The following is a 25006-nucleotide window of genomic DNA, read 5'->3' as shown; positions in this document are numbered from 1 at the left end:
GCGCGACAAAGACCGCGCGGTACTGCTGTGGGCTGTTGTGGGCTGTCGTGGGCTACCAGGGGCGGCCCCAGAGGGGGCAGGGCATCCGGCCGCCCCGCCAGTGGACTGATTCCGAGAGTCAACCGTCTCTCTCGCACTCATGGAGCGTCCCCTGTGTGCGAGGGAGACAGAGCGACGAGAAGGCCTCTCCGGCCGCCGGGCTACCCACCGCGAGCTTATCTGATGGAGGCACCAGGATGCCGCCCCCCTCCCCGACGGGGGCTCCGGATCACGCGATCCTCCCCGGGAGGACGAGCTCTCCGCCACTCTATTTTTATCAGCGCCTCTGTATAAATAGGTGCTATCAGTGTCGACGAGCAGCGCCGTATGCCGCCGGGGCGGCAGGGCCGGCAGGTGCACTCGGCGGGGGGACGCCGACGACGGACCCCGTCAGCCACTGTCAGTCCGGCCGCCGCGGACGACTTCTCTCGGCAACAAGAAGGTCGCGACCCCGTCACTCTGCAGCCCGGGCCGTCGGGCCGACCCACTCCCGGCCCGGAACACGCCATATGCCCAGAGCGCCCTGCGGCCCTGCCAACAAACTCTCCAGAAAGCGCATCACCCAGCCCGTTCGGTTCGGTTCGGCGGCAGGGCGCGGCCCGCAGCATCGCGAGCGCCGCGCCTCGGAGCACGCGGGGGTCGGCGCGGCGTGGGTGGCGCGGCGGGGAGCGCCGGCCTCATCTCAAAGCACGCAGCAGGGCGGAAAAGACAGTCCTCTCGGAAAAGCAGAGAGACGGCAAGGATTTCCTTCCTAAAGCAGACCATCATCTATCTCTCCGAGCGAAACGAATACGGAAATGAAATCTGAGAGAGAGGGACGCTCTCGAAAGGCACGCTGCCGCCCTCAGCGGCGCCGTCCGTCGCTGCCGTCGTGCCGTCCGCTCTGCCGGACAGCACGTACGGGCTTCGGAAAGCTGCCCCCACCCCCGGACACTGCCATGCCGGGGCAACACGCGTTGCACGTTGCAGTCCCCGCCATCCCCGCCGCGCGAGAGGGAACGTCCCGACGGTCGCCGAGGCACAAACTGGAGGCGACCCCCCGGCCCCGGGGCGGGCCGGGGCGGGCCGTGGCGGGCCGTGGCGGGCCAGCACCCCTGGCATTTATTAAGCCGCTGCTGTGCCGTGAGTAAACACGCTGCCGTTAAGGCGAGGGTAATCTACAGGGCAAGGGGGCGGTGAAGGGGTCACAAGCCAGGGGAGGGTGGTGGGGGGGATGCTGGGCCGCGGAAAAATAACACTTGGTTGTAGCGCCGCGGGAATGTCCGCTCCGGCGAAGCCGCGACAGCAAATCAATACTGTTACTAATATTTTGGGGCATTAACGCCGCGGCCTTTCATTTGTCGAGCGGTTCGGGAGAGTCGTTTCGTCGCTCTGTCTCTGTCGCACTCGTGCGGCGCTCCGTGGCGGTGCGAGAGAGACAGCGATGAATCGCTCGGCAGCCCTTGGGCAGCCCTTGGGCCTCCACAGCCCCTGCTTCAGTTTTAATCCGCGTGGAGGCGGCCGGGCTGCGGTGCTGCGGTCTGCCCAGGAAATGGAGTCACTGAACCGTGGCGACAGCGACAAAGGCGGGGCGTCGACGCGGCGGCACGGCGCCGCCACTGTCCTCTCGGAGGGGGCGGTGCGGGCACGGCGTCGAACAGCCGCTAACGCGCGCCAACGGCCGCCAACGGCCGCCCGAGGTCGCCGAGGCCGGCGCGCGTTGCCGTCAGAACGTCTACCAAAGCCAGACCCAGGCAACGCCCCGCAACGCCCCGAGGCGCTCACTGCAACGGCCGTCAGCGCGGGCGGCACCGCCATGCACCCTGCGCTTCCGTAAAGTCATTATGTCTCTCTCGCACTCGCAAGGGCCGCTTCGTGAGTGCGACAGAGATAGCTGGGAGCCACCCTCATGACAGAGAGGCAGCGGGGGAGTCTTAATTGGGTCATGCGGCGCCAGGCCGCGCCAGGCTGCGCCAGGCAGGGCGTCCCGTCGGGCCCGTCGGGGAGGCGAGCAGGGAGAGCAGCGAGGAGGGGAAGCCGCCGAATAATCGTTGGCCCACTTTGCTCACACGTGTGGCGCCATAAACAGGTGACGCGAAGCAGCGAAGCATGGCGGCGGAGCAGGCGGAGCGGAGCGCACTCAACAAGTGTACACGGCGCCGTCCCGCCGTCACGCATGCCCGACGCACGCACACGCGCGATAAGACGAACACGCCGTCCTCGACACCTTCCTCGACGCCGTCCTCGACGCCGTCCTCGACGCCGTCCTCGACGCCGTCCTCGACGCCGTCCTCGACGCCGTCCTCGACGCCGTCCTCGACGCCGTCCTCGACGCCGTCCTCGACGCCGTCCTCGACGCCGTCCTCGACGCCGTCCTCGACGCCGTCCTCGACGCCGTCCTCAACGCCATCGTTGCCACCATCATCGACGCCGTGGTGACCGCGTGTGGCCGGCCGGTGGGCCGCGGGGCGCGTGCACGCAAGATTCCTTTAGGAACGACATCGGGTCGCAGCCGGCCCACGTTAATCAGGCTATTCTTGGCACGCAGGGCCGAAGGGGCACAGACATTATCGACCCCGGCCGTGCCGCGCCGTACCGCTCTCCCCCTCCCCCGACCCGCATGGCGACTTCAATCAAGCCAGCGCATTCACGCCATCGACGAGTGCGCGGCGCCGAAGGACGGCCGGACGCGTCCGGACGCCACACACCGTCCGTCGAGCCGTCCACCGCCGCGGCGGGGCGCTCTGCGCTAGCTCTGCTCTAGCTCCCCCCGTATCAGTAGCAATTTGTCTATCGACCCTCGCCTCGCGCCGTCTCCTCCCGCCCTGCCCCGCCCGGCCCTGTCCGGCCCTTGCTGGCCTTTGCTGGCCCTGCCTCCCTTCCGTGGGGGAAGTCCACGACACGACGGGGCGGTCGGCCGGAGGGCCGGAGGGCCCCGAAGTGAATAAACTGTGCCGATGCAGGCCGAGCCGGACGACGGCGTGGTACGCCTTCCCCACGTCGCCAGCCTTTATTGGTCCTTTGAGACGGGGCGAGCAGACGGAGGGACGGACGGGCAGACAGACCGACGGGAGGCGGCGGCTGCGACACGTGGCGAGTGCAGACAGTCCATCCGTCCGGAACCCGGGACGCGGCAAAGGCACGCGGCAAAGGCACGCGGAAAACGGCGGCGGCACTGCGCGTTCATTACCCTTTTATTGGAGACAAGCAGAAACAAAAGCAGGCAGCGGCGTCGCGCATATTCCGGGAAGGCCCTCGTTTACGGAGACCCACCTCGGAACGCGGGCACGTGTTGAGGCCTACACTTCAGGGCGAAGCCGTGGACGACCCTTTCATTACCTAATAACGATGGCAATTTAATTACAAATCGATAAAACTCTATGTTTGTTGCATGGGCTGCCCTGTAGCCGGTGTCCTCGCCATGCTGTCTCTCTCGCACTCGACACCCCGTGAGTGCGAGGGAGACAGCGACGGCGCCGTTTGGATTCGAGCTGCGCTAGCTGCGCTGGCATCCGAAATGGAGTGGCTAATTGATGGTCCGTGTAGTTGGTTTGCCAGTGTCGGGCAAGCCAGGCGTTTGGCGCGGTCGGCGAGGCTGCCCGCCCGGCGAAGCGAGCGAAGCGAGCGAAGCGACCGAAGCCCTCCCGGCTCCGATGTGCATCAGCGGCGTCGCGTTTCGCCCAACAGAAAGTGATACTCCACCCGACGCGGCGCCCCGCTCCCCGCGCACCCCCTGCCACCCCTGCGGCTGCAGACTGATTCCGAGAGGCGTTTCCGTCGCCCTGTCTCTCTCGCACCTGTAGGGGACGCCTCATGAGTGCGAGAGAGACACAGCGACGAAAACGACCCTCGGAATCAGTCTGCTGGTGTGGCTGCAGTGCAGTCTCTCCGCCAGGAGTTTCCCGTGGCGCCATCTGGCGGCAGACGGCGTAAGCGCGGCCCAGCGGCACGGGGTATGTCCAACCACGCGTCGCGGTGCGAATACCCCCCGTTGCGAGGGACTCTGGCCGCCCCGTCGCTACCCCGCGGCCGATGCTGGTGTCTCAGGGGAAAGAAGTACGACGACAGTCTCCATTCGTTGCGTTTATTGTTTTTTCTCACAGAAATATGACACTAATCATTTCGTTTAAATAAATACATTTTGGCCGTGCCCCTACTGACATTTATGAAGTAATGGTAATAAATTAATGTTAGTTGTAGTGTTTACACGTCTACGTGTCCTCTCACAATGTTGGACTCGTAGCTTCGAGCATGGCGCGATCAAAAAATAGTTGAAAGTAAACGCGGCTAACAGCCAGTCTAAACTGCCATTCATTAAAATATAACTACGTGTAGCTGTGATAGTCACCACGCAGCCACTCTCATTTATTTACATACTCTAAAGTTGACAAGATTTGACAAGTACGAGGGCAAATTATTCCGCACCGACAGGCAGCAGTAGTAGAAGAAAAGAAACACGTAGATCGCGGGAAAAAAACAGCTACAAGATATGGTTCTCACCCGAATCAGAAAGGCACAACACTTCACACCACAATGCACAAATAGACCGATCGTATTCCCTTTTGTCCCGTCCCGAAGAGCTCTTTCTGACTGGGTCGGCGCCGATAGAGGATTAGGCCTACAGATCACATAGATCGGTGCTTTCCAAAAAATATTGACAAGCACCAAAGCAGGTACAAGAGACTGGTAGTCAACACAACACATCCATTAGACGCAGCTTAGAGCACACTTGGCTTAAGCGCCAAGCAAAACAGCAGAGCTATTGACTAAGACACCGACAACAACGCCGTCCCCAGGACACCCCCGCCGGCTCAGCCGCACATTCAGAGCCGGGCCGGGCCCGGCGGCGTTTCACAAGATCCGCATCAAATCGAACATTGACCAGAGCACACTTTGACTAACAAATAAATGGCCAGTTTCACATAAACCATCACAGATCGGTACAAGTCGTCCGCGCGCGCGGCGCCTCTTCCTCGAGTCGTGGCACAAGAGTCGACGTGAGCGCCCACGGTGACGTCATCCAAGCGCGGGCCCGCATGGCCCACGTGGCCCGGCGTCCCCTCAGGTGTGGTCCACCCCGTTGGCGGTCGGGCTGGCGGCCGGGAACGGAGCCGCGGTGGGAGTGGCCGGGGTGGCCCCCGTGGTCGGGGTGGCCGTGGTCGGGGTGGCCGTGGTCGGGGTGGCCGTGGTCGGGGTGGCCGCCGTGGGCGACAACGCCGCGCTAAGCCCCGCTCCGGGGGTGGAGGCTTGATCCGCCGGCCCCTCCAGGAAGTACGTCGTCATGTCCCCCTTGCCCTTGACGTGGATGTTGCCGCGGCACGTCAGCGGGTAGCCCTTCACCTTCAGGATCTCGTACAGCTCCTGCGTCACCTGGAATCAGGGAAGACGAGGGTCGGACCGTCAAGCAGTGCCGGAAAGACCCGGCCCGGCCGGCGGGCGGGGCACTCGGGGGAGCGGCGCACGGCGAAGCACGGCGAACGGGCCGCGACGCCGCGACCTAGATACAGACACTTGTGGCGCTCAGCAGTCCCTGAGTCAAGCAACAGCGGCTCACCGTACCAGCAAGCGTTTTATTCGAGACGTAAAACGTCTTCCGAAGAAATTTCTCATATTACGAAGGAAAATCAACGTAGTTTTCCTCTGCTTACAAACATTTTTCTTGGTATCTTACAATGAAAATCGGAAGAAGGGCTCCTATCATTGAGGTATTTTGATTCGTCTTATGCCTGATTTGAATTGAATTGGCTGTAGAGTAGCTGGCCCACTGTGGGAGCGCCCGCGAATCGCGGGTTAGGCAGGCCCGCAACACAGCGGTACAGCGCGGGCCGGCCCGCCGCCATTGCCATTACCATTAAGGGCTAGATCACACATGATGGGCCAGGCGCTATGCGCTGCGCGAGGCGCGAGCCCCTTCTGGGAAAAATAAAAAGCTGTTAGGAAGGGAAGGAGACGCAAGCTCACCTGGATCTTGTCGAGCACGCCGGTCGAGTCCATCCGTGAGGCGACGTTGACGGCGTTGCCCCAGATGTCGTACTGCGGCTTGCGGCTGCCGATGACGCCGGCCACCACGGGGCCGATGTTGATTCCTGCGGGGCAGAGCGAAGCCGTCGTCAGATGCGAAGCCACACGGTGCACAGTGGGCCTGAAGACCGGCGGAGGCGGCCAAAACTCTAGACGCGTTTTGAGCTCCAGTGTTGCAAAATGGGACTCGAAACGAACGTGTGACCCACCAATGGCTTGCTCTCCGAACGAGGAATCCATTGGTGGGGTCACACGCTCGGTTCGAGTCCTGCTTAGCGACTCTGGAGCTCAAAACGCGTCTAGAGTTTTGGCCGCCTGCGCCGGTCTTCTGGCCCACTGTGCGGTGGTCCTGCAGGCGGCAGGCGCCGGGGGAGAACCAGCTTGCACAAAACGCGCCGGGAGACAATGGCTTGCAAATCACCGAGAGCGACTCGACTACAGCGAAAACAGCAGAGGAAAGAGAAGCCCTCGAACGCGCTGCGCGGCGTGCCCCTCACTTCGGCAGCCGCGGTTCGGATTCGAACGGACGGACCGAACGGCCGAACGCCAACTCGGAGGCTCACCGATGCGGATGCGGAAGTTGTTGAACGAGTGCTCGTTGACGTACTCCAGCTGCTCGCGGATCCGCAGCGCGAAGTCGGCCATGGCGGTCACGTGCTTGAGGCCGCGCGTGTCGCACGTGCTGGGCGTCAGGCCTGGGAAAAAACAATGCGCGAGTTTGCGAAATTCCTGCCTCCACTGCAAATTGAAAGGCGAGTTTCCTTGCCTCTCCTGCCAAGCTAGCTTACCTGACGCCGCCATGTACGTGGCACCCGTCGTCTTGATCTTCTCGATGTAGCGGAAGTCGTCCTCGGCCAGGAGGTTGTCGAAGTCGGCGATGATCTCGTTGAGCAGGCGCAGGCACTCGACGCCCTCGTTGTTGGCCTCCAGCTCCACGTAGAACTCGGAGAAGTTGGCCACGGACGCGAACATGATGCACACCAGGTCGCACTGCTCGTGGTAGAGCTCCTGGAACACCGGCAAGAAGGTGAGCGTTGAGCCAACCCTGCCGCCGCCACCGCAAAAACCACGCCCGACACCTCCCCCTCACTCACGTCCGAGTTCTTGTCGCTGTTCAGGAAGTGCTCCGCCACGTGCACGGGCAGGATGTTCGCCAGCAGCTTGCGGTTGTAGGCCTCCAGGTGCTCCATGTCCTCCTTCTCCTCTGTGAAACGAAAGCAACACATTGCAAAAGTGTGTACTGAATGCACTCTGAGGTATCCAGTGTACCCAGCTGTCTCGAAGCGTGCCATTGCCTTATTGGCCCCCTACCTGTGGCCTGCAGCTTCCACAGGAAGTCCAGCCGGTACGTGGCCTCGGTGTGCAGCGAGTGGATCACCAGGACGACCACCATGCCCACCAGCACGACGAGCACCAAGTGGCGCGGCGCCAGCAGCGACACCCACGCCGAGCTCCTGCGGACCAATCGAATTACAGTGTGGGGAGAGTGGGGAGGCACCTGCAGCGCAGCCAGCGCAGCCGGAGCACGGCTACCCCTGGGGAGCCACGACGGCGAGGCCGTGCCAGTGCTCCGCAGTGCTCACCCCGGTATGGAGGGGTCCCTCTCGACGAGCAGGACGATGACAAAGTAGCCCAGCAGCAGGCAGCCCATGAGGACCATCTTGAGCAGCGCCACCAGCACCTGGTACACCGCGCACAGCGCCAGCACCAGCAGCACCGTCAGCGCCAGGTACTGCGCAAAGAAGAAAGGCGGCCGAAGTTGGCGGCCACTCGGCCAAAGAGAAGGCAGCCGAGACGTCCTCAACAGCTTGGTACTCACGTCGGGCGGGAACAAGTCCTGGACCAGCAGGGCCTGCGCGGTGCAGTTGAGGGCGGCGGCGGAGTTGTTGGCGGTCTCGAGCACCGGCCGCGGCGCCTCGGTGGCCGTCAAGTTGAGCAGCGGCTCCACGGAGGCGTTCCAGCACGGGATCATGCCGAGGACCACGTCGAACGACGACAACTGCGTAGGGGGACAAAGGGAAGCGTCCATAAAGGCGGCCTGCCTGAAGGGCCGGAGCAGCTTAAGTTAGCGCGCTTTGACTTACCATCGGGGACAGCGCCGCCACGTAGCTGCAGATGATGACGACGCAGGCGAACAACTGGGCCACTTTCCGGTCCCCGTGGATGAGCGCGGCCGGCAGCTTCAACACTTTGTTCTGCCGGCAGAGAGAGAGAGCAACAATGGCGGAGCCGCGGAGCGTGGATGAATGGCGGGACAAGTTTGAGACTGTACCTTGCTCCTAATGGACACCACGATGGCGGTGATTCCCGCCACGATGAGCCAGCAGACGACCGTGACGACGAGCGGCAGCGCCGACCTGGCGAATCAGTTGCGTCAACGCCAATCGCCAGACATGACGATACACTGTCTCCTCGCTGGCGTCGCCGCGCCCAGCGACTGAACGTCGCATATTTCATCAAACAAGTGCGCGCTACTTCGTCAAGGACGTCTCCCACAAATGAATTCCGTGAAGCGAAGTTAATTTCACGGGCGATTTTCTAATTTGTAAAATGAGAACTGAGGACCGGGCCGGGTCGGCCTGTCCCGCGAGTCATGAATAGAGATGTCCCGTTCCCCAGACGGAGGCCTTTCGCAAGGCCGCGTCGCCGCGCCGCCCATTACGCGCGCCAACTTTCCCCACTTTTACACGTCTTACTTGACTCGCAGGATGAGCTGCAGGCTGAGGATGGTGCCCATGATGATGACGGAGCACACGAAGTACGTCGTCAGCATCCGGTCGCGCTCCTTCGAGTACTGGAGGACAAGCAGAGTGGCGGTTCGGTTACAGGTACACTGTAAGGGTCCCCGCCCCGCCGGGCTCCTTGCCGCCGACTCACCTTCCTCTCGATCTCGCCGTTCTTGAAGGTGAGCAGGAAGTTCCTGCACTCGGCGCGCAGCCTGTCGATGCTCCTGGCGTCGATGGCGCGCATCAGGTAGTCGTTCACCTCCTCCTGGGGGTCCTTCTCCTCCAGGCTGTCTCCGAAGCCGAGCCTGCGGGAAGACGATGTGCACGCAACGGACAAAGGAAGAACCAGGTCGAGAAAAGCAAGCAAGCCTTACTTGGAGTGCTTGCCGTGCTGGCTGCCGTGGCCCATGACGCGCAGCTCCTTGGCCACGTTCCCGTTGGAGAAGCCGAGGTGGCCGCCCGGCCTGCGTATTGACCGCTGCGTCTGTTTGCCGAGGGGAAACGAAACGCAATCCAATAAGCAAGCAGGTATATGCACGGCAATAGGGGTTCCCGGTTTTCAACGGACTCCCTGGAAATCGCCTGTCTTTTGTGTTGGCTTCCTGGAAACCCCAGGAACTGTGTTTGACGTGTCGCGCGGGGGACGGGAGACAAACCATTTCAAAGGGAAAGCTGGAAGGCGACCTGCGTTCTGGGAACAGCCGATGGCAGTGGCTAATCCACGCACGGACGTTGGCTAAAGCCCCCGCTGCCTGAAATTCTGGCCGCGCCATCCGCGCCACTGGCAGGCGTGGCGGCCAAGGGCGGCCAGCACCCCAACAAGTGCCTCGCCGCGCTAGCCGCACTCACCTGGGACCGCTTCGACTTCTCCGGCACGATGAGCAGCGTCTCGATGTTGTGGTCCCGCAGGTACGAGTTCCTCTCGTCGCCGTTGCCCGGCTCCACGGCGTAGTCGCCGTCCAGGAACACGAACGTGTCCCGGGTGATGTGCACCCGCCTGGAACCGCCGCGTCGGTCAGCAACAGTGTCACAGCACCGTAAAGCAGTGGGCCAAAAGACCGGTGGAGGCGGCAAAAATTCGAGACGCGTTTTGAGCTCCACAGTCGCTTAACAGGACCTGAACTGAACGTGTGACCCCACCAATGGATTGCTCTCCGAACGAGGAATCCATTGGTGGGGTCACACGTTCGGTTCGAGTCACATTTAGTGACTCTGGAGCTCAAAACGCGTTGAGTTTCGGCCGACTCCACCGGTCTTCCGACCCACTGTGCGCGTAAGTCCAAAAATAGTGAGCTGCTGACCCGGGGATGCCGCCGCTCTCCATGTGGTTGGCCAGGGTGACGTCGTTGGACCAGACGTCGAACTGCCACTTGCGCAGCCCCAGCACGCCGCAGTGCACGCGGCCGGTGTGGATGCCCACGCGCATGTTGACGTTGACGCCCATCACGTCGCGCACCAGCCTGCCGGACCACCAGTCGTTCGTTACCTCGCCCAAATACTCAAGGAAACAATTAGTCTGAAAAATTAAACGCCTGTACGCAGTCACAACAATAGGCTTCTTTTTTTTCTGATTGGTTACCACCATCAAGTCACCACGGTCCCTGCCCGTGCCACCCGCGCCCCCTCCCCAGGGGCGCAGCCAGGCCCGGCAGCCTGCTCCCTTTCAAAGGCCTGCCCCCCCCCCTCCCCCGCCACACCGCGAGGCGGGGAGGGCACCAGGGACGGGCTTCAACAAAAGACCAACCGGGCGAATTTTTGTCTGCGTCCCGTCCGGTCGGGCCGGGGCCGCCGAGGCCGCCGAGCGCTGAGCAGGCGGGGCCCCGACCTGCGCACAGCGGGCCAGAAGGCCGGTGGAGGCGGCCAAAACTCTAGACGCCTTTAGAGCTCCAGAGTCGCTAAAGAGGCCTCGAACCGAACGTGTGACCCCACCAATGGATTCCTCGTCCGAAGAGCAATCAATTGGTGGGGTCACACGTTCGTTTCGAGTCCCATTTAGAGACTATGGAGCTCAAAACGCGTCTCGAGTTTCGGCCGCCTCCACCGATCTTCTGGCCTACTGTGCTGCGCCGTCGCCGTGCCCGCCTCGTGAGCGAGCCGCGTGAGCCGAGCCACTGCAGGCGGCGAGGCAGGCGGAGGAGCCGGTCGTTCGGCGGCCCGATTCCGAGCACTCATTCCTCGCTGTCTCCCTCGCACCCTTGCGGGACGCTCCCCGAGTGCGAGAGAGACAGAGAGACGGAGAGACAGAGCGGGCTCAGCCTGCAGACGTCTCATTCCGAGTCGAGGGTCCAACTTTTGGATTTGAGCAGCGAGGTGCGAACGGAGAGCCGAGCCAGAGCTAAGAGACAAGTTTCCCCGAAAGCGGCGGCGCTGTGACAGGTAAGGCAAGTTTGGGGGGGAGGGGGGGGGAGGCGGTGTCCATGTCGCGCTCGGTGCCTGCGGTCAGCCCACGGTGGCCCCACTGGGCCCCACCTGGCAACTGCGCCCAATCAAGCTGCAGGCTGATTCCGAGAGTCGTTTTCGTCGCTCTCTCTCTCGCATCTGTGGGACGCACCATGGGTGCGAGAGAGACGGAGCGAACGGCTCTCGGAATAGGTTCGCAGGTGGCAGGTGCGCCACGGCCAGCGCGCGCGGCCTCGCCGTCGAAGGGCCCACACTGCAAGTGTGGATCACAGAGCCCCATCTCTCGGCATGGTGCAAACGTGGGGACGGCAAACTCTGCTCCTCGGGGTGCAGAAACTACAAACTTCCACACCTCTGCAATGTTAAAGTGCAGTGTACTCACGCGATGGCGTCGATCATGTCCAGGCCCATCTCCACGGCGCACTGGGCGTGGTCGGGCCGCGGCTCTGGCAGCCCGGACACGCAGTAGTAGCAGTCGCCCAGCAGCTTGATGCGCAGGCAGTGGTGTTCCTGGGCCAGCCGGTCGAACCTGCCAACAAGTTGCGTTTTTATTTCAACTTGAAGCGGCGCCTGACGCCCTCCACCGCGCAGTGGGCCAGAAGACCGGTGGAGGCGGTCAAAATCCCGGACGCGTTTTGAGCTCCAGAGTCGCTAAATGGGACTCGAACCGAACGTGAGACCCCACCGATGGATTGCTCGCCGAACGAGGAATCCATTGATGGGGTCACACGCTCGGTTCGCAGGCTCTGGAGCTCAAAACGCGTCCAGAGTTTTGTCCTCCGGCGTCGGTCTTGTGGCAAATCCACTGCGCTCCTCCCTTACCGTGCAAACAGCTCGTTGAGCAGGCGCACCAGCTCCTCGGCGGTGCACTGCGCCGAGAGCGACGTGAAGCCGCAAATGTCGGCGAATAGGATGCTGGACAAAGAACCAAGACGAACAAAAATGTAAGAATTCCTTTCCTCGAGATGAAAAAAACAATACAAACAAGGAACTTTGATTGCATTGGGCCCTCGGCCAGCCATGGCCCAGCTCTCGCGCTCTCCGCGGCGGAACGCGGCGGGACGTGACCGACCTGACGTTCTCGTGCCTCTGGATGTAGATCTTGTGGAACATGGTGTCCTGGGGCTTGCCCGCGATGTCGGCCTTCATCTCCATGGCCACGTGCCTGGGCAGCACGGACAGAAGCAGCCGCTCCTGCAAAGGGAGACGACATTGTGAGAAAAAAGTACGGAAAAAGTAGGGAACATGTCTGGTCAATAATTTGCCTGGACCGTCCGTACTTGCCAACTACGGAACGTTCCGTACTTTTTTTCCGTACCCATTTACACGGGTTCATATGGAGCAAGTACGGAACGTTCCGTACTTTTCTCCGTACCTCCGTACTATATTTTTCTGTGCCATTTCCGTACAAAAGTACGGAATTTTTTTACAGTGGATGAAGGAGATGCAGTGTGACGCAACCGAGTCTCTGGAAAACAATCCCGACTCGAAGTGGAATGGAATTAGGAGAGCCAGTCCGGTATCGCGGCGCTAATCTCCTTTTCGCCACTCGGTTGCCCGCGGGCCGGGCCGGGCTGGGGCCTCGGGGCGCCCCAACCCAACCCCAACCACCACCACACCGCCCGCCTTATCTCGTCTGTCAATACCGTAATTAAATAATAATTGATCTGGCAAAGTGCTCTGGGAGAAAGAAGGCACAGTTGATGGGCTTGCCTTGTACCCCTCCCCTCTCTTTCTATCTCTCCCTCCTCTCCCCTGCATCGGCGACACAGTGGACCCACTCTGGTCAGACCGATTTAGGGGCTTTGGCCTCGCCTCGTTGGCCCGGGACTAATTCCCGCCCCACACCACCGCACTCCCTGGTCGCAAACAAAATCAAGCCCAACTTTGATTCCAAACTTCCCAAAAGTAACAACTAGTGTTTTTTTTTGTTTTTTTTTGTCTTTTCACGGGTGATGCCAGGGGTGATGCGACCCCAGACAAGCAAACTGCACGGTCTAGCGGAGGCTCGTTGGGGCGTAGGGCCCGCACTGAAGGGTGGGGCCCTGGGGCCTGGGGCCCTGGGCTCGCACGTACCTGTTGCTGGTTCTCGCGCTGCGTGGTGAGCCGCGCCTCGATGCACTGCCTCGTCTCCAGGAAGGCCTGCCGCTTGGCCAGCTCGCTGGGGTGGTGCGTGAACACGCCCGCCATGTTGACGGCCACGAGCAGCACCACGTTGCACGCCAGCTGCAGGCAAAGCAAACCCCGGGTTCAAATACCAGACGATCTGCCGTTTTCTCTCTCCCGAGGCCGCGCGCAAGCCGAGTGAGCGTCCCGGGTTCAAACACCAGACGATCTGCCGTTTTCTCTCTCGCCGGGCGAGGCCGCGCGCAAGCCGATCCGAGGTCCGCCGCCCGGCCGGTCCGGCCGCGTCAGGTGTCCCGTGTCACCGGGGCGCCGAACCTCTTTGACGGGCAAGGGCTGCCCAGGGCTGCTCGCCTGCCACGGCGTCTTGAGTTCAAAGGGCGGCCTGCGTCCCCTCCGTCCCCGGCAGCCATACGCGCCGAGACGCCGCGCTCCTCTCCCTCCCTTTCATTAGCGACTTAGCGAGCCTCGCCGATGCGCGCCGATGTGAACGCGCCGGGGAAAACTTCGGCACCGGAAGGGAATGGGATGGATGGGAATGGGCCGCCGATGCACTGAAAAAAAAAGTTCCATCTGAAAGCATCTGTCACCAGAGGTGGCCGAGACCTCCGCGACGGCCTCGACGGAGTCCTTGACGGAGTCCTCGACGGCCTTGACGTGGAGCCAGGAAGAGAAGTCCCCGAAGGGGGCGAGGCAGGTCGCAAACCCGGCCACGGCGGGGCGGTGGGGTCCCCCGACAGGTCCATCTCGCCGTGCCAGCGGCCGGCTTAGCTGTCCCCTCACGCCGGCCACGTTAATACCGCACGGGCACGGCGCGGCACGGCCAAGCGCACATACGAGGATCGCCATGAGCACCCCGGGGCCAGCGCGGCCTAGCCCAGCCCGGCCGGCCGAGCCTGAGCCGCACCGGACGGGCACGTTACATCCGGATGACAAGGTGAGCCGCAAACGGCGACCTGCTGTCACGTCGGTCCGCCCCCACACAGTGGGCCGGAAGACCGGCGCTCCACAAAAGGCGGTTCTGCGGACCGCGAGGCGCGACGCGGCGTGGATCCTACCGATTAAAAGCGCGCCGAGTGTCGCCAGCCAGCAACCAATTACAGCGACGGAAGAAAAAAGAACAAAAAACAGTAGAGGAAAAAAACGGAAGCCCGGAAATAAAAGGCGCTTTAGCGAGATTCCGAAATCCGAGCCCTCTGTGATTGCGCGTGCCGGTCCTGCTCGGGTTCAACTCCCGGCGGCGGCGCGGTCGAGTCCGTTTTCCGGGTCGAGACTAGGGCGGGTCGCCAACCCCGAACCGAGTGCCGCGGCAACCCGACCCGCATCGACTCGGCGGTCGCTCGGTCCATCGACCGAGTCCGAAAGTCCCAACCAGGAAACGCAGACTCCGATCACGTCACTGTCTCTCCAGTGCGGGGCCGGCCGGAGGGCAGATCAAAGAGGCACGCTTTGCTGCAGGCGGAGTGGGCGCGGGCGGACTCGTTCTGTCTCTGTCGCACCCACAGCCGCACGGGTGAACCCCGTGCTCGGTGACCGGAAGGAGAGGCCGCGTCTGCCGGTCACAGGGAGGCGCTTTTGCGTGTTCCTGCCGAGCGATTCATCGCTCCGTCTCTCTCGCACCCCGACGGCACGTCCCATGAGTGCGAGAGAGACAGAGCGACGAAACAATCCGTCGGCCAGGGGCGTCACCGCACCGCCACCTCATTCCGTTCTCGCCGCTCTGTCTCTCTCGCACCGCCACGGGACGCCCCATAGTGCGAGGGAGACAGAGCGCGATGAGCCAGCTGACCGGGTAATGAGGGAGGGTCGTGTCCGCGCCTACACCGTCGCGACTACAAAAACGCGGCACAAAAGGGGCGCACTTCCGGCGCTGCCGTGTTCCTTGTTCCGCGCTCCCTGACGACGGCGTTCTTCGTAATTGGCGGATGATCGACCGCACTGCTGGCTGGCTGGCTGCCTGGCCGGGGATCGTCCGCCGAAAAAGAAGAGGTAATCAGCTTCACCGCGTCACGTGAACGGCTCGCCCGCCTCGGCTCGGCGGAGGGAAACAAAATGACGGGAAGCGATTCCCCGATGCCAGGCCGGGCCGGGCATCCGCGCAGAGCACGCCACCAGGCGGACAGGCAGGCAGGCAGACGGCGGGGCGGTGCGCTCGGGCAGGCGGGTTAGGTTTCGCCGTCTAGCCGCAGCGCATCACCCACGCCATGCCCCCGGGGCTGGCTGGCTGGGGAGCAGCCAGTCGCTGGAGTCCTGAGTCCGTCCTGGAGTCTAGCCTGGAGTCTAGCCTGGGGTTCAGCCTGGAGTCCAGCCTGGAGTCTAGCCTGGAGTCTAGCCTGGAGTCTAGCCTGGGGTCCAGCCTGGAGTCCAGCCTGGAGTCTAGCCTGGAGTCTAGCCTTGGGTTCAGCCTGGAGTCCAGCCTGGAGTCTAGCCTGGAGTCTAGCCTGGGGTTCAGCCTGGAGTCCAGCCTGGAGTCCAGCCTGGAGCGGCACGTCGGCGGGCAGTCCAGCTGTCAATTGCTCGTCGCGGAATTCCATATATTGCGCGGCGGGAATGGCGGCCGGGGAGACGGACCCGACCGTCTTGGCGGCGCCGAGGCGTCGCGGCGTCGCGAAGGCCAACAAGACCTTCTTTTCAAGCAAGCGGCCTGCAGCAGCGCCCCGTCGCCCCAGTAATTATGCTGCACAGATGCTATTTTCACACCAACCCCCACCCCTCCCCGCTTGGCAGTGTCGCAGCAGGGCACTTGGAAGGGCCGCGGAAAGGACCCGCTAAGGACGCGCCTATTCACCCTCCGGCGGCGCCAGCGGGACGAACCCGAAGAGTCGTTTCGTCACTCTGTCTCTTTTGCGACCCCTTGACTGCGACAAGGACTTCAAACGTCGCTTCGGAGTCAGTCCGCGGCAGCAGGCTGATGCCGAACGATTGAGCCGTTTTGTCGACGTGCCCCTCTCGCTCTCGCGGGGCGTCCCGCGGCGGAGCGAGGGAGACAGAGTGACGAAGCTCGGTGCGCTAGCGCGGAGTGTTCACGTCGCCGTCGACATCGTCACGTCGGCGATCAAGGCCCCCAGCACCGCGACCTCCAGCGCGTCCTGGCTCGCCGTTGGCCGCCCTGCGGACTGAGTCCGAGAGCCGTGACCGTCGCTCTGTCTCTCTCGCACCTGTACGGGGCGCCCCGTGAGTGCGAGAGAGACGACTGCTCCCGCTGCTCTCGCCGGCCGCCCATTCAGTGTAAAAAGGGCTCCGGCTCGCCAACCCCACCGCTCGCCGCGGCCAGACATTGTGGCTCCTAATGAGAAATACTCTTTGAAATGGCGCTCGCTCGGCGAGGCGAGGCGGGGCGGCCGGCAGGTATAACGCACTGCCTGGCCCAAGGCCTGGCCATGGCCAGGTCCCTCAGGGCCTCCGCGGGGATCCGCAGCCGTCGCGCTCCGTCTCTCTTGCACCCATACGGGACGCCCCACGAGTGCGAGAGAGACAGAGCGACGAAAATGACTCTCCTAACCAGTCACCAGCTCACGGCCTTACCCCGGCGTGGTGGCCTTGCTCCCAAACTCCGCCAAGGTCACAGGCCTCGCCTCGACGCGGGCGGCTGGCACACCCGTAACGACTTGCCGTGCGCTGACGTGGCGCCGCTTAGCGCTCCGCCATGCATGGCCCTCCTCGACCGGCCCCGCTCTACGCACTGGTGCGGCAGCCGAGCGCGCAGAGAGGCGGCGCCACGAGCAACGGGTCCCGGGTTCGAAACTCGCCCGAGCGCGGCTCATCAAGGACCTCGCCGAGGACCTCCGGCTCCCCGTCGAATTAGGCAGAGGGCTCGTGTCTCGGCGGTATCAGCCCTTGAGTCTATCAAGCCCCTAACTCCAGCCATCAGCCAAGGCACCAGCTAAGGCACCATCCCGCCGTAACGGCCCAACGGCGACGCGACACAGTGGGCCAGGAGACCGGTGCAGGCGGCCAAAGCTCTAGACGCGTTTTGAGCTCCAGAACCGCTAAACAGGACTCGAACAGAGCGGGTGGCCCCACCAATGGATTCCCTCGTTCGGAGAGCGATCCATTGGTGGGGTCACACGTTCGGTTCGAGTCCTGTTAAGCGACTCTGGAGCTCAAAACGCGTCCGGGATTCCGGCCTTCTTGCCCACTGTGCGGCAGCCACTGCGAGAGACAGGGCATCGGTGGCAGCCCAGCCTGCATTCCCTGGCATGCAGCTTGGTGGCACGTTAGGCGCTCGCTACGGTGGTGCTGGGCTCGCACAGGCCGAGCCCGGCAGCCCTACCTAATTGGGGGGGGGGGGAAGGGATCTGTCCCTGTCAGTCTGCCTGTCGCCGTCCGTCCGTCCGCCCGCCCTGCGGTCGCCACACAGTGTGCCACACACGCTGTCGCCGTGCCGCGCCGTGGCGCGCCGTGCCGCGCCAGACCCCCGGGGCTGGGGCTCGGTCCGCCCGGCCCGGCCAAGCCCACAGCATTACTGCAGCAATATCAGATTATCCCCTTCCATTGCCGAGGCGCGTCCAGGGCGTCCGGCCGACGTCGCGGCCCCGTCGGCAGGCTGGTCGCTCCGTCTCCCTCGCACTCACGTGGCGGGCCGTGGGGGTGCGAGAGACAGCGCGACTGCGCGTGGAACCAGCCCGCAGCCCCCAGGCCCTCGGCAGCCTGGCGACGCAGCGCCGGGCAAAAAGCCTTCTGCTGCATCGCGGCAGCGGGCAAGTTCGCTGTGCACGTCAAAGCACGCCAAAGCGCGCCAGGCAGGCATCGGAGCGCCAGCCGTTCAGGTTCACCGAGATGGAGAGCCGAGCCCGGCCGGGCCGTAGTCGAGGAGAGCTCCCTGGGCGGCCGGCACCAATCTCGTTTATTCGGTCTTGCAACGCGCTGGTCCACACACACACACACACACACACACACACACACACACACACACACACACACACACACACACACACACACACGCGCGCGCGCGCGCACACACGCACGCACACACACACACACACAGAGGCATGCACGCTACCCACCGCAAATAGCCCCCACCACTGCACCTTTTGGGGACACAGTTCCGCGACCACGCAATAACCCCCACCCCACACCGGCACGTTCATTTGGATTCACTCTGGCGGCGGTTGGGTGGCGGGCCCGGCCGGGGCACGGCCCGCAGCGGCCCACGCAGTCCGCCACGCCATTGGCCGAACGGCAAACACCTTTCCTAGACGGACAGCGAGGCCGTTGGCGGCGTGGGGCGGCGCGGGGCGGCGCGGACATGGACCTGGTGCCGAGCCGAGCAGGCAAAAGCCGAGCCGAGGCGAGCCCGGCTGGGGGCCTCGACCCTCCCGACAAGTCTGGTTCGGCCACACCGCACTGTAATTAATCTCCAGCCCGCGGCCCGCCAGCCCTTAGAGAAGGAGAGAGAGAGATAGAGAGAGAGAGAGAGAGAGAGAGAGAGAGAGAGAGAGAGAGAGTTTTTTAAGTTTATAACAGGATTTATTGGGGGGTTTTTAAGTTCACAAAGCGGGCCAAAAAGGGGTTTGTGAAAATTTGTCACAAAAAAACATGCAGTTTTGATGTCTCTTGAGGTATTTATGGTGCATGATGCAGTGTTTTACAATTTGTTTTTTTTTTTATTTTTTTTTTTTAAACAATTAACATTTTTTTAAATAAAGAAAATAAGATAATTTAATAAAGAAAAAAGATTAGTAAATAATATGCATTTTTAAGGATACTTCAAAAAGGTTGTCTTTATGGCGCCGTGCAGGTAGGCAACAGCGCACTGGCTCTCTTCGGTGTGACGATGGTGGCCTATGCTCAGGGTGGCAGGGGCCCGGTTTACAGCAAAATGATGACTGATTTAGACTTGCAAGAAATGGATTGTAGACATATGTTTACATTGAAATTGTTTTTCTGGAATTCTTCTTTCTTCTCCCTTCTTCATTTTCTACAAAGTGGTGATTTCCTCTTTGAAGAAAAGAGAGGAGAAATTGATTCGAGGGGTTGGTATTTCTCCTTGTTTACATTTTCTTCTTTTTCTTTTTCTTGAGTTTGAAGCTTGTTGATTTTGCTTGTGCTTTTCTAATCAGATAATTAAAAATTTCTGAGGGCATTGTTGATGTAGAAAGTCTCTTCAAACTTAATTCTGAAACCTGTTACTTCAGCGTGATGTTCTTCGAGTGCTAATCTGTACTTGAGTCTTCTTTTGAACAATTTGAGATAACAAGGGTTAGGTGGATTTTCTTCTTTGATTATATTCATGTAGCATCTATAAATGGTGCTTTTGGCAAGGACTAGAATGAAATTGGATAAATTTGCAGCTGGGTTCTTTGATGGGAAGCCAACTAGCAGCTGTTCGTAGTTTGGGAGCGCTGAGTGATTGATGGTGGCAATTTTTGATGAGATGAAATTCCAGAGAGGTTTAACATGTTGACATTGGAAAAACATATGCATTGTATTTCCTTCTTCTTCTTTGCACCATGGGCACTGTCCTGATGAGATGACTTTCCAGAGATTTAGTCTTCTAGGAGTAACAAGAGAGTTGTGAAGAAGTCTCCATGTAATATCGGAGTCTCTTCTGTCCGTTGGATATCTGTAGATAACATCCCACTTGATGGGCTTGTCAAGCCAGGTGATTTTTCCTGTAACTTCTGGATTCTTCAAATAGTATTGCAGGGTGGTGAGGTAATGTTGTTTTCTTGTTCCAGGAAATTTTCTTTCTTCATTTGATGGTTGAGCTTTGAACTTGAATTGGATTGGCGATTCTTCTAGAGACATCTTCTTAGCAAGAAAATTTTTAATTTGAGTGAAATTGTTTTTGATTCTCCTCTGGGTTGGTGCTGAGAGGTTTTGAATTTCCAAGTCCGCCCAATTTCCTTGAGAGGTTAGTAACTGTCCAAGTTTGGTAATTCCGATGGTGCGCCATTCAGGAATGATGCTGATTTCTTCTGTTTGGATTATTTTACTTCCATAAAGAGGCATTTCTTTCAGTATTGAGAAAGTAAATTGTGTTGTTATTAGGGTTGGTTGAATATCATACCATGCATTTAAGAGACTAAAATAAAAGTTGTCCAGATTTGCCATTTCAGTGATGTTCTTCTGCTGCATGAAAAAATGTTGAGGTGTTGACTTTCCATAGAGAGACATGTTGTAATGATGATATAGGAAAACTGGTTCTTGGCAATCAAAATTATTTTGAATGTCTTGCACTAATTTAAGTCTTAATGATTTGGTTTTTGCTTCCAGGTGCGTGAGTCCCACTCCACCTAATTCTGTGTTTGCAAAAACATAATTTTTATGGAGCCAGTGCTTGCCTTGCCATATGAAGTCAACCATGGATTTTTGGACTTCTTCAAAGAACTGTCTTGGTGGTTGAAGAATGTTGAGGGTGTGGATGAGTTGGGACCCTGCCAGCTGATTGCAGACAATTTTTCTCCCAATAAGAGAAGTGAGTTTCACATGTTGGGACCAGTTATTGAGAGTTCCTTTGATTTTTATGATGAGTGAAGTCCAATTTTCTTCTTCATATTGTGGAGTATTTCCTATGAATACTCCCAAAATCTTCAGTCCATCATTGTTCCAATGACAATCTAATGGTTTATCATTCCTTTTTTTCCAGGCACCACAAAAGAGGCCTTTTGACTTTGTTGTATTAAGTTGTGCTCCTGATTCTTGGCTATAATAGCTATAGGCCTGAGATATTTTTTCAAAGTCTTGATCATCAGTTATGAAAAAATGTACATCATCCGCAAAAGCTGTTGAGTGTACTTTCAAGTTGGAGCTGGGAATGGGGATCCCACTCTGGGTCATCATCTTGGCAGCGAGGCGGAGGAAGGGCTCAAATGAGATAACGTAGAGTGGCCCAGCAATAGGGTCACCCTGTCGAAAGCCATTCTCAAACAGGAAAGGGGCTAGCAGTGAAGATCCAATCTTGACAAATCCTCTTGTTTCTTGAATTAGTGCAGATATTGATCTTCTTAAATTTGGTCCAAAGTTATGGAGTTTGAGAAGATGTTCTAAATATTTGTGGGATATTTTGTTAAAAGCTCCAGACTGATCTAAAGCCAAGATTGCAAGGTTTGTTTGGTTCCTGTTGGAATAACGAATGACATTTCTTACTAAATGCAGATTGTTGTAAATTGTTCTGCTGGGAACACAATAGCTTTGATCAGAGCTGAGCAGTGATTGTAAGACTGAGGCTATTCTTTTACTGAAGATTCTTGATATTATTTTGTAATCACAGTTCATCAGGGCAATTGGTCTCCAACTTTTTAGAGTAGTTCTGTCCCCTGGTTTGGGGATTGGAGATATGACTATTTTCTTCATAGATTTGGGAAGTTGTCCGGTCTCTTGAAAATGTTGAACCATTTTGGTGAAAAGGTTTTTAAGATTTTCCCAGAAGAATTTATAAAATTCAATTGGCAAACCGTCCATGCCTGGAGCTCGGTTTAGTTGTGCACATTGTATGGATTCTTTTATCTCTTCTTCAGTTATTTTTTCTTCACACTTTTCTGAGTCATGCTGACTCAGAGAGGGAGTATCTTGGTAGAGAGTACTATTTGGATTAAAATTCTGGGACAAATTTTGTGAACTAAACTCACTCTGAAAATGCTTCTGGACTTCTGTAAAAATTGCAGTCTTGTCTGATGTTACTTGCCCATCAATTAAAAGTTCATTTATAACAGCTGAAGGCTTAGATTGCTTTGCAATTCTGAGGAAAAATTTTGATGAAGTATTGGCTTCTTGACGGACTTGTGACTCCAACAAATTTAATTTGAGGGATGCGTCCTTGTTGTAAATTGATGATATTTCTTTGTGGATTTGAAGCAGAAGTTTTTGATCATTTCTTGACAGTTCTTCTTTTTTATCAATGTGACTTATTGTTGAAGTAAGTGTCTTGAGTTTTTCTTCTGAATCTTCTTTTAGTTTTTTGGAAAACCGTTGTGAAGCTAAAGATATTTCTTGTTTCAAACAGTCCCACAGTTGAACTATATTTGAATTTTCTTCTTGCTCCTTTTCTTCAAAATATTCTATGATGTTTTTTATGATTTGAATATATTCATTTGACTTGAGAAGAGTTACATCAAACTTCCAATAAGGTGTTTTATAATTCTTTTCAAAAATATTTAGAGTGATGGTTACTCCATCATGGTCAGAGAAGGATGGAATAATATTTGTGCTTTGTACTGCATGTAAGTTACGGGCTTGGATGTAAGCACGATCCAGTCTAGCCATGGGATGATTGTTTTGTAATCCTCTGTAGGTGAATTGTTGTTTGTTAGGGTTGAAGTTTCTCCAAACATCAGTCAGATTGTACTGTTGCAGAAGAACTTGGATTTGATTTACTAATTGAGTTCTTTTTTCAGAACAGTTTCTTCTATCTTCTTTGGCTAAAGTTGTATTCCAGTCTCCAGCCATTATGATGATGGCATCTTCACTTGTAATTGTTGACAAAAAATTATGAATTTTGTTTAATACCTGAGATGCAACCTGTGCATTATGAGGCATGTAAACATTTATGAAGTAAAATTTGTAGCTCTTGATTTCAAGATGCAGTGCTTGTAAGTATCCAGGGACTAGATTTGATTCTTGAATTATCTTGGTTTCTTGAAGAAGTTGATTCTTGATTGCAATGGCGACGCCTGAAGAAGGTTGTACAGGGGGGTTAAGGAAGAATGTAAAATCCATAGTTCTAGCCATCGGTGTTGATCTTGAAAGATTAGTCTCTTGCAAAAAGAGCACTGAATTGTGGTGATTATCGGCAAATTGTTGTAGGCAAAGTTGTTTTTCTTGTGTGACTAAACCTTTAACATTCAAAGTGAGAATGCTAAGCATGATTACCACCACAGATGTTAATGTGAATATCGACATTTTGGCTTTTTGTACAATTTTTTTTTGACTGATAGGCACAGTAAAAAATATAAAAAGCTGTTATCACTGTTTTTCATTGTTCACTCTGGTCTTCTGGATTTTCTTGACTTCTCAAAGCGTCTGCTGCACGCTGAAATCTCCTTTTAAGATTGAAGTCCATGCAGACGTTTTCGGCTTCTTGAAGTTGAACTATCAAGGCTCCAAAATTCTGAGTATATCTGGCTGCAATATTTTTGGAGTTGGACTTGCCTCGGGCGTCTTTCATGAAATCAATGAAGTCTTCTCTCTTCAGGAAGGATTCTTTGAAAGTCATTTGGTTGAGTACTGTCTGGAGGGCATCTTCTTTATTCTTCTTTACTTTTTGCTTCTTGTTGGGGGCAGATGATGAGATTGATGATGTTGTGCTTGAATCAGTGTTCATATCGAGATCAGTTTCTCTGTCTTTTTCAGGGGAACGCTCTTTTCTCTTGACACTTTCATTCTGAGATTGATAGTACCAACTTGACTCCAGTTGGCTGTCCATCAAATCATCAATTTGTGAAGTGTCAGTTACTTTCTCACTTGAGTTTCTTGGGGTAAATAATGTGTCTCCATAAATAGTTTCCGTAATGGAAATTTCTTGAGGTTGCTCATTCCGCTGTTGGGGTACTTGACTTGTTTCGGGTGTTAGGATGGTAGGAGTGCTGAAAGTGAACTCTGAGTCTTGCAATGTGACTGTCTGAGATGACATGGAAGTAGAAGGTTGCAGCACTGTAGCAGCAACGAAATTTGGCATGGGAATGTGGGGTACTGAACTTGAACTTCCAGATGGTTGTTGTCCAGTTGTTGGGCGGGATGTTCTGTTGATCAACAAGCGTTGAGAAACTGGTGGTCTGATGGCTGGGAATTCTTGATCCTGGTTGAGTTTCTTCTTGCATTTTGCCTCGAGATGTCCTGGCACGAGACAGAAGTTGCACATAATGTCATCTCGGTCAATGTACAAGGTGACCTTGTTGTTTTCAACAGTAGTAACCAGTATTTTTTTGGCATTTCTGGAGCTCCAGAGGGAATCATGATGAATATGGATCTCTTCCAGGACTTGACGTGTTTGAGATCATCATGAGTTGTTGATACTTTGAGTCTGGTTGGGGCAGAGACAACTCTTCCGTAGGGTGCTAGGAGGTCCTTGAGATCTTCGTCATGAATTTCAGGAGGACAATTTGAAACTATGAACTTGGTTGCTTCAGTAACATAGCGTCGACAAGGGTAGTAAAGTGGACCAATCTGTATCCCTCCTTCCTCGCAAATTTGGTTTACAAAGTTCTCATTCGTCAGGTACATACAAACTCGCCCTCCACTAAGGCGGGTACAGTAATGAATGTTTCGTCCTCCTATCACATCAGCGACAGCTCGGAGGCACTGGTCTTGACTGACTTGGTGAATGTTTTCAATGATTATGGCATTCTTCCTATTGGGAGAATAGGCAATGTTGTTGTTGTCTTGTTGGTTGGGGTTGGTTTGGGGGGATTTTGAGGTTAAGTTTTCACTAGCACTGGGTTCACTTTCAGAGTTTCTTGAGTAACGGGGTTTAAGTTGGACATGGGGGGCTCTTGAAGACGATGCTGCACTCGCGTAATCCATGTTTGCGAAAGGATGCTGGTTTCGTTGTTAAAGTTGACTTGTTGAAAAAGGCGGGAAAAGTCCACGAGTCCGGCTAGGACTGATTTCACTTTTCCGCCCGATCCGTCGGGGGAATCGTGGAAATTTTCTTCACATTATGATCACTGTCACTGACTGATTTTGTTCTCTAATGGGTTTTGGACTTCTTTCACCAGGAAACACTAGTAAAAAGGCTAAATCTGGGAGCCTCACTGGAGCACTCTGTCTACCTCAAG

At 57.0% G+C, this 25006-nt stretch overlaps 1 protein-coding gene across 1 annotated transcript in view; it reads right to left on the bottom strand.

Annotated features, from left to right (window-relative positions):
* Window positions 1-4086: 4086 nt before the first annotated feature.
* LOC117654247 (adenylate cyclase type 5-like) overlaps window positions 4087-25006 on the bottom strand; it is a 33409-nt gene continuing 12489 nt past the window's right edge. The window contains exons 4-22 of the mRNA XM_034400595.1: window positions 13242-13391; window positions 12238-12359; window positions 11988-12080; window positions 11548-11694; window positions 10067-10225; window positions 9615-9762; window positions 9140-9249; window positions 8917-9070; window positions 8736-8833; window positions 8312-8396; window positions 8124-8234; window positions 7859-8038; window positions 7623-7771; window positions 7351-7493; window positions 7134-7243; window positions 6828-7047; window positions 6603-6734; window positions 5980-6104; window positions 4087-5388 (exon numbers count right to left, since the gene is read on the bottom strand). Coding sequence (XP_034256486.1) covers window positions 5080-5388; window positions 5980-6104; window positions 6603-6734; window positions 6828-7047; window positions 7134-7243; window positions 7351-7493; window positions 7623-7771; window positions 7859-8038; window positions 8124-8234; window positions 8312-8396; window positions 8736-8833; window positions 8917-9070; window positions 9140-9249; window positions 9615-9762; window positions 10067-10225; window positions 11548-11694; window positions 11988-12080; window positions 12238-12359; window positions 13242-13391 — 2745 coding nt within the window. The 3' untranslated portion in view covers window positions 4087-5079. The remainder of the gene's footprint in view (window positions 5389-5979; window positions 6105-6602; window positions 6735-6827; window positions 7048-7133; window positions 7244-7350; window positions 7494-7622; window positions 7772-7858; window positions 8039-8123; window positions 8235-8311; window positions 8397-8735; window positions 8834-8916; window positions 9071-9139; window positions 9250-9614; window positions 9763-10066; window positions 10226-11547; window positions 11695-11987; window positions 12081-12237; window positions 12360-13241; window positions 13392-25006) is intronic.

The sequence above is a fragment of the Thrips palmi genome, unplaced genomic scaffold (genome assembly GCF_012932325.1).
Source record: "Thrips palmi isolate BJ-2018 unplaced genomic scaffold, TpBJ-2018v1 HiC_scaffold_1, whole genome shotgun sequence".
Taxonomy (NCBI): Eukaryota; Metazoa; Arthropoda; class Insecta; order Thysanoptera; family Thripidae; genus Thrips; species Thrips palmi.
Note: the sequence above shows the minus strand (reverse complement) of the source record. Positions and strands in the feature narration are given on the sequence as shown.